A 12,500-nucleotide genomic window follows, 5' to 3' on the forward strand; every position below is an offset into this window, starting at 1 on the left:
AGTTTACGCACATTGCTTTTTTCAAATGGGTGGCTTTGTGCTTGTTTGGAGCTGAACTGAGGGCTTGTTTTTTTATTTTATTTTTTATGTCCGTGCACTACTAGTGGAGGCTCAAGGGTTGTTAGTGGCGCGGACGTGAGTCATTCACTGCTGAAGCCTTGTCTGAAGTGAGAATGAGCCCTTGGCTGTGTCCTGATCCCCACTGCAGTGGGGCTTTTCCTCCGCACAATTACCTCATTACACTCCCACCACATTCCAAAAACGAAGAGGAGCCATTATACATATCCAGAGGCTGTGTCTTGCTTGTGCCTGTCTAAAAAAGAATCTGCTGACAAAACAAAACAACACAAGACAAAGAGAGAAAATACAGTAACAGTGCTGTGACAGACCTCTTCAGTGCCTTAATACGTCTTGTCTCGTGGATCCTTGACAGCTTATGGCTCGTACATCAGAGTTCGCGACGCAGATGAAGCAAGAATTAACTGATAAACTGGGAATTAGCGACAGCATCGTCACCGATAAAGCTTTTCATCCTCTGTGCAGTCACAAAGGGAAGGAGGGGAGCCAGCGAGGCCCAGAGACACGGGGCTGCATGAATGCTAATCTGTATTAACGTGGCAACAGCCATTTGTGCGCCGCGCGTCGCTGCCCAAGGCCTGTAATCGGCAGAACCAGACAGTGACGGCGCGGCGTCAGAGGGAGCGTTCTCACCTCTTTGTGGGGAGCCAAGGTTGGGATTAGTGTCCACAACTGAGAGTGAGAGGAGACAGCATCCGCTGCCTTCAGGTAGCTCGAGCATAGCTTCAGCATCCACTGGGTCCCAGTGGATTATTAATGGGGTCCTGATTTAATGTATGTCTCTGTGTGTGTATGCATGTATGTACAGTATTTACTGTATGTGTATGTATACAGTATGTGTGTATGTATGTATATGTGTGTGTGTGTGTGTGTATTAGTATGTACGTATTTATGTATGTGTGTGCTATGTGTGTGTGTGTGTGTGTGTGTGTGTGTGTGTGTGTGTGTGTGTACTGTATGTGTGTCTGTGCCTGTGTGTGTGCGTGCATGCATGTGCCTGTGTGTGAGTGTGAGTGTGTGTGCCTGTGCCTGTGTGTGTGTGTGTGTGTGTGTCTGTGTGTGCGTCTGTGTGTGTGTCTGTGTGAGTGTGAGTGTGAGTGTGTGTGCATGCGCGTATATGCCTGTGCCTGTGTGTGTCTGTGTGTGTCTTCAGAGGCTCATTGAACAGCACAGGCTGCATTCCAGATATATTCTAGTCTGTTTCTTAGTGGGCCTCTGAGCAGCTAATAGAGGCCGAAAATGGAGCATGGTATATCAGTTGGAGGTGATGATGTTGAACATGGGTGGGGCTGGGTGGAAGAAAGGAGAAGGGTGATCGCTAGGTACAGACAAATACAATATGCCGTTACCACTCTATACTGTATTGTACACTCTATATAGTGGTAAACTGTAGCTTTAACATGTTGTAGTTTATGGTTCTGTATTTAATACTTTAATAATATGATTCTTGAACAAAAAAACCCACACACATTTCAACAAAATCTGAGTATTTGCTGTATGTACTTTACCTGATAGAATTGAGGAGCGGTCAGTTCTATGGCTGGTAAAGATGAAGAAGTAAAGTGAGACAGACAGATGGAGATGAAGAGAGGGTTAAGTTTAGCAGCAGGTCTTTCTCTTAACACATATCCAGGGAAGACTGAATCAGATTCAAGGCTCATATTTTCTTTTAGAACTGTCAGCATGGATGCTGTTATGCTAGAGTTCTGTCGCCATGGGAAACGGCCTTTGCATTTCCATTTCCTGCGAGGGCAGCTGACATCTTTTATCTGCAGTGACATCCACCGGGCACTGAATGAACAGATCTCTGTCAGCCAAGTTATGGCAAAAAAAAGTCCACTGGCAAAATAAATGGACACTCTGTAGCGTGTTGATCAAACAAACAGCACACTTTCATGCAGTCCACACAACAGCACCTCTCACTCTAGCGTCCCTATAGCCTATCATCAATGAGAGGGATGAATGGTGAATAAACACAGCGAGCGAGTTGAGTGACTGAACGAGAAGCTCTGCCCTCCCTGGGCGGGTGGTCTGTAGAGGGGAGGCTTGAGGCGGTGAGTGTGTGCGTTGTACTCTGCCCTCTCTATAATACATGTGCAGGCCTAGTTCTGTCACTTCACTGCCCCTCTGAGCGCCACGCACCCTGGCACTGGCTGCTCGTTCCCGGCGCAGGAGTCGTCCGTGGGGGGTTTGTGGTTCTCCTTCGCCCCTCGGCGTTGTGCACGGGGAGGGAGGCGTGGTTCTCGGATGCACGCGCGACCCTGTTGGAGTGTGTGTGTGTGTGTGTGTGTGTGTGTGTGTGTGTGTGTGTGTGTGAGTACTGAGAGGACATGGGGTTTGACAGAGGGGGCTTTCGGTGCTCACATTTCCAAAGCAATGCATCTCACATCACACGAGAAGTCAGACGTAACAGGCTGCTATCTGTTGATGGTGCTCTGACTGCACGATTAGTCATGTATTTATACGGTATTATTGCAGTGTGATCAAAGCACAGAGATACAATCAAATAAGCCCACCTTTTTACCACTTGCTAAAGAATACCTGTATATGTTGTATAGAGGTTAAGAGTTTCACCTGAGATAGTAGAACACATTTCCTATTTCCCCTTCAACATTTTTATGCTCTTGCTCTCTCTCTCTCTCTCTCTCTGCTCTGTCACTTGAACACACACACACACACACACACACACACACACACACACACACAGAGAGAAACAAACAAACACATGTCTGTGCACACCATCTGTTTGATTCACAGTATTGGCTGCAGTGTTGAAAGCAATTTTGCGATAACAAGGCAAGCAGGGTTATCTCCTTCTGACGACCATCATCCAATTTCAGATAAAGGTCTGTATTTTAATAAGCATCCGAGTGTCCAGTGTGTAGTGTACAGTAGGCCTTTTTTGAATAACACTGCATATGTGCACTTCAGTCTGCCCTCATTTAAAAAGGAGAATTGTGTCAGCAGATAAATTATCTAGGAAGACTCTTAAATAATGCAGAATGAGCTGATCATTAGTTTATAATCACATGCCAGCCTGTGTGTGTGTGTGTGTGTGTGTGTGTGTGTGTGTGTGTGTGTGTGTGTGTCCATATTCATGTATTCATGTGCATAGTTTAGACTACATGTTGGTATTGTTTCTTTGGTAACACTTTATTTGAAGGGGTCTACATAAGGGTGTCATGTAACCGTCATAAGAATGACATGACACATGTCATGCACATTAATGACACATTATTGACGTTTATGACTGTTGTCATAATGTGTCATTCGGTTTTTGTTATGTCAAGTTGACATCGTTTGGGCGTCATCATTATGACAACTTGACATTAGGCAAGATGACATTATTTGACGGCATCTTTGTCATGACAACTTGACTTTAGGCAAGAAAATGTAATCCGTTTACAATATTGTCATGACAACTTGACATATAACTGTGTTTGGCCTGACTTATTTTCTAGGTTTTTTAAGTGATGAGCCTGAATAATTGGCTGTCATGACACCACTATGAATTGGTCATGAATACTTTTCTTGACCTCAACTACAGTGGTACAGTTTTGATTTGTCATTAAGCTGTCACAAAGAACTATTACTGACCAAAATAGTTTTCTGACAGTGTCATGAATAGCCTACCTTACCTTTGACCTCAAGTACAGTGAACCATCTGAGATGTTTCCTGAACATGTCATGAAGTGTCATTACACTGTCATGTAGGTTTTCATGTACATTTTACATTTCTTGAACATTGAGTCTAATTTCAAGTATAATAACAACAAACATACTCAAGTTATGACTTCAAAGAGTTTATTTCAGCAATGAATCTTGCAAAACCATAATACATTGTAGCGCCTCGTTGCCATGGGTAGCTATCCTGAGTTCTTTAAAATATTAAATAAACAAATTAATCCGAGTGTTCATTCATCACCTCTATGTGAAATACAACCACTTAGCTTAGTGATCCCACAATTATATGCAAATTCTATTTACTCTTATTTACACATTCATCACACATGCATTACACTCAATCTTCAATAGTTTTCAATAGGCTAACTTTCAGTTTCAGGTATCAAATGTAATACAACCAACATCCAAGCAAACAATGGTTTTCACTTTAATTGAAATAACATTTCAGTTACTAGGAAATTGTAAACAAATATATATTCATCTCTAGCCTACTGGAAACGTTGACTCTTGTGCACGCAAGTCATGTTTATTCAATTTCATGGTTATGCATTGCTTTAGATTAATATATTTTGTTTATAATTTCCTAGTTACTGAAATGTTGTCAAGATATTATGTTTTGATTCTAAAAGTGAAAAGGATAGAAATGTGTAGTTTATGTTACAGTTGTATTATTTGAGCCAATGAGAATTGAGCTAGAGGTCAAGGGTAATCAGGAAATAAGAAACAACACCAGGGAGAAGAAGAGAGAACGACTGCTGAGCGGGAAAGGTTTACTGCAGCCTAACACAAATATAGCCTTTGTGTTTAGTGGGTAAAACGCTGACTTAAACATTACTGCAAGACGGTGAAGTTATGTTGGAAGTGAAACCTTCGAGACGAGAATTTCCCACAAGTATAAAGCCTTCAGCTAGTCAGCAAGACCTAGATAGCTGCTAGCACGATGCCACTGACTTTGCGTGAGATAGCCTGCATGGCCACTTATCCTCGGAACCTCCACGAGCCTCGCTGAAGACGTCTGTCCATCTGGTCCATCCATTACATACTACTATTTTTTACAGTCTATGCATACTACACGCTGAGTTTTCTTTGTTGCGCTGCTGGAGTGGCGTGAAAGAGCCGTTTTGGTTTTAGGCTTCAACGCACACTAGCAACGTTACAGGCCTGCCACACGAACTCTGACAACTGGTTGGGTATAGCCTACTATTTTTTTTTATTTATTTACTTAATAACTGCCGGCCATAGTATAGGGTTTGGTATTTTATTTTAATTAAAGAGAAAACCATGTTGTGCTTGGATGTTGGTTGTATTACATTTGATACCTGAAACTGAAAGTTAGCCTATATTGAAAACTATTGAAGATTGAGTGTAATGCATGTGTGATGAATGTGTAAATAAGAGTAAATAGAATTTGCATATAATTGTGGGATCACTAAGCTAAGGGTGTTTTTAAAGAACTCAGGATAGCTACCCATGGCAACGAGGCACTACAATGTATATGTTTTGCAAAATTCATTGCTGAAATAAACTCTTTGAAGTCATGACTTGAGTATGGTGTTTGTTGTTATTATAGCCTACTTGAAATTAGACTCAATGTTCCAGAAATGTAAAATGTACAGAAATGAAACCTACATGACAGTGTAATGACACTTCATGACATGTTCAGGAAACATCTCAGATGGTTCACTGTACTTGAGGTCAAAGGTAAGTATTCATGACACTGTCAGAAAACTATTTTGGTCAGTAATAGTTCTTTGTGACAGCTTAATGACAAATCAAAACTGTACCACTGTAGTTGAGGTCAAGAAAAGTATTCATGACCAATTCATAATGGTGTCATGACAGCCAATTGTTCAGGCTCATCACTTAAAAAAACTAGAAAATAAGTCAGGCCAAATACAATTATATGTCAAGTTGTCATGACAATATTGTAAACGGATTACATTTTCTTGCCTAATGTCAAGTTGTCATGACAAAGACGCCGTCAGATAATGTCATCTTGCCTAATGTCAAGTTGTCATAATGATGACGCCCAAACAATGTCAACTTGACATAACAAAAACCGAATGACACATTATGACAACAGTCATAAACGTCAATAATGTGTCATTAATGTGCATGACATGTGTCATGTCATTCTTATGACGGTTACATGACACCCTTATGTAGACCCCTTCAAATAAAGTGTTACCGTTTCTTTAATCTACTACTAGATTTTTAAATGCATAATGAGTGACTGGGCAACATACCAGTAAGTACATTATGTTAAAATCTTCATTTTAATATTTTAGCATTATATTTTCCCTTAAGGAGATCCTAATAAACCATCTGTGACTTACAATTCAACCAAACTACAACAGACGTACTAGAGCAAATAATATAATGATGTGTGTTGGGCTGAGTATTTGATTGAATGCTTACAGGTGCTGGTTGTAAACAATATAATGATGTGTTGGGCTCAGGCTGAGTATTTGATTGGATGCTTGCAGTATAATGACGTGCTGGGCTGAGTATTTGATTGGATGCTTGCAGTATAATGACGTGCTGGGATGAGTATTTGATTGGATGCTTGCAATATAATGATGTGCTCTGCTGAGTATTTGATTGAATGTTTACAGGCACTAGCTGTAGAGTGTTCTATTTGCATTGGATTTACGCTATTTAGACCTGGCAGCACCATTAGCAGGACAGCACTGACACCCTCTGACCCCTCGACCAATCAGCAGGGAAGTAGCGGGTTGTCATGGTAGCGCTATTACTTTTGTTTCCCTCCTTAATAAATGCAAGACTACTTGAGTGTTTGCTTACGTCAGACTTGATCCCCCTCCAAGGACTCCATATCTCTGGAACCAGCGAAGTTTTGTATTTCACGAAATGAAAAGCCACAGCCACTATTTTCTGTGTAACTGAAACCCTGGCAGATGGATCTTTGACTGGACATATATTAAGTAGTGAGAAAAAAGAAAGAGCACCATTTAATATGGTTGCCTGAGCTATTGCATCTGGGTTCTGGGGAGAGAGGGCTTGCCAGGGTGCAGCAGTGTGGATCGATAGCCACTGCATCCAGAGCACCATGGGCCAGTGCCCACAGATGAATGTCTTGGAACACGACGCACGGATTTCACCTCTCTAACTCACATCCAATTTGTGTATCAGCAGGTGCCATTAGTAATTAATCAGGAAACAACTGCCATAAGTCATTTTTGTGGGTTTCTGTCACTTCTCCAATCAAGTATAATTCTTGTGCAACATCTTAAAGCCATGATTTTGGGCTGATTTTAGCCCCGATTCAGTCAGGTTTAAAATGTTCCTTTAGAGTAGGGCGAAATTCCTGTCTAATCGGTAGTGTGAGCAGACTCACCACAGGCAATTCGTAGATGTAAGAATCAGTGTTTCAGCTTCTGACTGACTGGATTGGAAATCTGACATGTCAGAACATTTTGATGGCTTTCCGGCAGTGTAAGACAGTAGAATTTGCTGTACTGAAATCATGACCTGCAATGGGTAATACTACCCTGTAGCCTACTACAGTACATGTGCTGGTGTATTGAATATTATTCAGGTCAATGCCATGTACCTCGAATCCTACAGATTTCCACATACTTCCTTTAGAAGTCTAGAACATGTAATGAGGTACCACATTGTAGGTGTGTGAAAAGAAAAAAGAGCGTTTACCCTGCTTAAAGGAGAAATTCAGCTACAGCGTTACACTCTGGGGGCATGTTTGTGAGCCCCCATGTTCATGCCCCCAGCGTGTAGCACTGTACTGCAGCTGCCTTGCTGCTTTAGCTGTTGGCTGCAGCAACTCGAGCAATTGTTTTCGTTTTGTGCGCCATCAGCCTAGCCTGGTCCTAACCATCCCATAATACTACCATTTCATTTCGTATTATGGTCTGGAATTTCTTTGCTCTGAAGCGCTTGCAGGAAGCGGGAAGTAACGCCCAGTTCTGGTTTGAATTGATTGGACAGCTCTCACCCAATCGGTGATAGTTACTCATAACAACATAGCGCAGGCGTTTAACGTCATCGTCACGAGCGCCCTCCCCCTTTCGCCCCCACCAACCCGTCTCTTCGTTTATTGGCTGCTTTCTGGAGGGGGGGCGTTCTGTTACAATTCTACCGAGCAGAATGCTCCACAGAGGAGCACGGCCAGACTCGTAGTGGAGGCAATCCTTGGCCGGAAGTACGTGGATGGCTCGCGAGGCTACCATCAGCCCACTTCTTTGGTGTTTATCTTCCGATCATAAGAGCAACTTTGGAGTTACACACATGGTTCTGCTCCTCTGTTGCATCATTTGCATTTGTCACTTTGGGCAGCATTGTTTTACCTCGTCATGCATCCATGTTTGTCCAAGGTTCACGTAATAAGGCCCATTCTCGCTTGGCTTTTATTTGGGAAGTGAAAATGAACTTTACCTAATTTTACCCACAATTCAGTGATCATTGCAACTAGTCTGTTGGACCTACAGTATTTGTTTCAGATTGCTTTTTCACCTGCAGGACCGCACAGCAGTTCACTAGACTGTCAGCATTTCATCAATGTTTACTGACATGACAATATGTACAGTATACTGTAGATATCTATATCTCTGTCTTTTGACTATATGGATTACACTGTGTCATATCAGTTTGTTGAATGCGCAAAAAAATAACTGCAGTGTGAGATACCCCTGTTCAAAACTTCTCTGAATGGTAAATGCAGCTGCACAGGTTCTGTTTTGCTGATATCTATAGCAGAAGCTACAGCAGAGGAATGGACATGATCAGATTCAATCTCTTTTGGCCTGAACTAGGTTTCATTTAGTTGTCTTCAAATGTTTCATTTGAAGGTAAATCACCATATCCATTTCATCATATGGGCCAAGTTGATATGATCAAAGGACTCCTTCAGTGGAAACCTTAGTACCCCTTTTCAAGACTCTTCAGTGCTTTTGCAGCCTGTACTGCTGAATGCTGCTCCAGAGGCGTGATGAGGCTGGTGCCCCTTTCATCCCGTCCACTGTCACGTCTAGTGTGAGTGGAGCCTTGTCTTTCCTCCTTCTTTTCTTCTTTTTCTTCTTCTTCATCTTCTGCTTCCTCTTCTTCTTCTTCTCCCCTGCCTCCTCCCTGCTTGCGTTGCATAGTTAATGTATCCGTCTGACTGTATCCAATCATGTTGTCTCAGCTGCGTATACCTCTCTGGGCTGCTCTGTTGCTAGGTCTCCATCAGTGCCGTCCCTGTCTTCTATGAGATATTATCTCTGGCACACTCACAGCACATACACGTATACAGTACGGTATCCCTCTCTCACACACTCAATCACACAGTCTTGCGGAAGCCATTTTTCAGTGTTTCACGTCATGCTTGGTTGTGAACACAGACATGGTACAGTTAACCAGTATGTCTCTCCATCTCTGGGTATCTCACAGTGTCATCTCACAGCCTCTTTTCTCATGTACTTTCTCTCTTTCTCTTTTTTTCTCTCTCTCTCTCACACACACACACTCACACACACACACACACACACACACACACACGCACACACACACACACACACACACACACACACACACACACACACACTCACACAGACACACACACAATTGAATTATATTGCTGTCTAACTCACTGTCCCATCATATTTTTCAGACATTGACTCTTTCACCCATCATCTGCCTCCAAACATCTGCTTCTAGATACATCAACAAGTGACACAAACACACACACACACACACACACACACACACACACACACACACACACACACACACACACTCAAAATAACACCCTTCACCTTCAGGGACTGTATTGGCTGCCAGGTGCAGTTATCTTCTTCACTGAAACACTGCCATCCATGATGACCATTGTTGGAAGAAACATGTTTCAACGCGTTACTGTAATTCCACCACTTGTAGTGGTAACAAGCGTGTAACAAAGTAATTTTGTAAATCAGGTACCAATACTGAAATTTGAATGAGTTTGTTACTTGTGTATGAATGACTGTAGACAAAAAGACAGATGCAAATTTGCTGCTTCTGATCTAACGTTGTCCGACCTTAGCAGTGTTTCTCGCGATTGTGTTCCGTGTTGCAGATGCATTCTTTACAGTTAATGTCTTCTCACATTCTATTTCAGATTCAAAACTCGATAGAGTGCATTAGGCTACAATTTAAATGGACATCTTAAATGCCTTTTCCCATTAGTCTCCATCTCGTGACCTCCACTACAGGAAAGGCGCATTGATGTTCATCGCTCTGCGCTTCGTCTATTAATTTTCACATTCCGACAACATAGCCACAACACAGCACCAATAGGCATACATATATACAGTAGCCTTGGCACAGCCAAACAGCATGTTTAACTTGTGAGGAAAATGCAGACTTTATTTTATAAACCTACATCAATAGCCTGCAATACAGTAGGACGACTTGAGTTACTTGCACATCTAGGAAACTACAATAGATAGGTCTTAAAATTAGGTTTATTGTGTGTGTGTGACTCTTCAGTACTGTTCATATTGACATTTTAAAAGCAGACATAAAAGTGACTCAAAAGCTACTTTCTTTAGTAACTATTTACTTTGGTTATACAGTAATTGGTAAAGTAATTCAATCCCCTTTGAAACAAGTCACTAGTAACTATAACTAATCACTAATTATCGGTAAGTGATATCTAGGAGAGGCCCACCCCTCGACTGACTTCACCATACCCATTTCTCTCGCACCAGTGAGGTGAGGGACCTGCCAATCAATGGTCAAACCTTAATTTAATTTCACAGTGAGATGGAAAAAAAAGCCCCTGTGTGTGTGTGTGTGTGTGTGTGTGTGTGTGTGTGTGTGTGTGTGTGTGTGTGTCTCTGTGTGTGTGTGTGTGTGTGTGTGTATGTGTGTGTGTGTGTGTGTGTGTGTGTGTGTGTGTGTGTGTCTCTGTGTGTGTGTGTGTGGGGGGGGAGGGGGGGGTGACTTGGGTAAGGGGGTCCAGTGGGTCCCACCCCTTCCATCTGTTCAGACTCAGAGTGCAGTAGGCTCTCTTCAGCAGAGAGTGTTTGTATCTCTCTCCATGCCCCAACACCTGGCCTGCCCTGCTCTGGGTGCACTAGCACAGCAATCACACCCTCTCCCCCTGCTGCCCCTCCTGCTCTGTCTTCCCTGACAGCCATCATTGTGAACAGAGCACTAATTGCCCTGACTCCCTCAGGGCACAGAAACAGTGTAAGGAGGGGACTGTGTGTGTGTGTGTGTGTGTGTGTGTGTGTGTGTGTGTGTGTGTGTGTGTGTGTGTGTGTGTGTGTGTGTGTGTGTGTGTGTGTCTGTGTGTGTGTGTGTGTGTGTGTGTGTGTGTGTGTGTGTGTGTGTGTGTGTGTGTCTGTGTGTCTGTGTGTGTGTGTGTGTGTGTGATTGTGCTAGAGCTCTCACACGCGTCCCTGTATTGTTGCCGGTTGTGCTTTCTCCTGCGATGGGCAACAATTGAGAGGAGCTCGCTAATCTTCACGGACGAGCGGTTTCAGATAGATCAGTGGGAACGCACAGAGCCTCGGCTGACAGGACTGAGAGAGAGAGAGAGAGAGAGAGAGAGAGGGAGAGAGGGAGAGAGGGGGGGTTAAAGAGAGAGAGGGGGGTTCTGTCCGTGAGACAGAGCTGAGTGGCAGAGACGCAGAAATAGAGAGAGAGAGAGAGAGAGAGAGAGAGAGAGAGAGAGAGAGAGAGAGAGATAGGGAGCAAAACAGAGCGAGGAGGACTTCCCTCAAGTCACCGGTCCACAGCGCGCCAGCTTTCAGGAAACAGAAATCAGCGCATGCACACTCAGCCACACGCACACACACTCATTCACTCACACACACGCTGACACACACGCGCGCACTCTGACACACACCCTCTCCTCTCGCTCAGCCACACGGAGGTTTAACCGTCTTAACGGAGGGCTTTGTTAAAGTGAGCAGGGAGCACAGCAGCAAGCAAGTCAAGACATAATGGAGGAGAACATGGAGGAAGGACAGTCACAGAAAGGTATTGTGGACGAGAGCCGGACCCTCTTTTATTAGAGAGCACCGCACCACTTTGATCCATTGTGTCCTTTGGTCCACATTCACTTGCATGCATGGCTACTGTGTTCTGTGCCACCGGAGCGCAAGAGACCTGTTCGTTTTTTTTAACAGAAAAAAAACAAGTGATCATATGTAGCCTATTTAAAGATTACAATTTATTTAGTTGGTTTTTATTTTCGTTTTTTATTTATAATTTTTTAATTTTTTGCTTTTTTTTTCATTGTTTGTTTGTGAGCTGTTGAGTCTATATGGGAGAGTGCATGTTGAATAGTTGATGACATGCTGTTTTAAATGGAGCGCTGGTGTTGTCGAGCGGGGCAGGACTCGCTGGTCCAGGGGGGGCATGGGGAGAGCGGACCGTGTTGGGGGGGGGGGGGGGGTTGTCTTTGCCATTCATCGCTGCTGTGCTTTCATGCTTGTCTTGATGGGTCACTGGAAACAGGAGGATTGGTACAAATTTGCTCTCTCTCTCTCTTTCTCCATCTCTGATTATCTCTCTCTCTCTCTCCCTCTCTCTCTCTCTCTCTCTCTCTCTCTCTCTCTCTCTCTCTCTCTCTAGTTGTCTCTCCCCATCTGCCCGGTTATGGTTACAGCAGTGCCATTACAAAGCTATCTCCAGCGCAAATCTGATCAGCATGACTCTTCAGCCCTTTGTCCCTTTAACAGGCGTTTGTTTTGTGGAGGGGTTGCCATTCATGTGATTTAAAAAGCTGAACC

General features: G+C 43.3%; 1 protein-coding gene across 3 annotated transcripts in view; it reads left to right on the forward strand.

Annotated features, from left to right (window-relative positions):
- gpm6ab (glycoprotein M6Ab) overlaps window positions 1-12,500 on the forward strand; it is a 55,243-nt gene that overhangs the window by 9,091 nt on the left and 33,652 nt on the right. For 2 of the 3 annotated variants that reach the window (XM_062520671.1, XM_062520687.1), the window contains exon 1: window positions 11,541-11,745. The exons of the other annotated variant lie outside the window; for it this stretch is intronic. In XM_062520671.1, the coding sequence (XP_062376655.1) occupies window positions 11,709-11,745 (37 nt within the window). In that variant the 5' untranslated portion in view covers window positions 11,541-11,708. Of the gene's footprint in view, window positions 1-11,540; window positions 11,746-12,500 lie in introns of those variants that run through there. 3 annotated transcript variants of the gene reach the window in all.

The sequence above is a fragment of the Sardina pilchardus genome, chromosome 2, assembly GCF_963854185.1.
Source record: "Sardina pilchardus chromosome 2, fSarPil1.1, whole genome shotgun sequence".
In the NCBI taxonomy this organism is placed as follows: Eukaryota; Metazoa; Chordata; class Actinopteri; order Clupeiformes; family Clupeidae; genus Sardina; species Sardina pilchardus.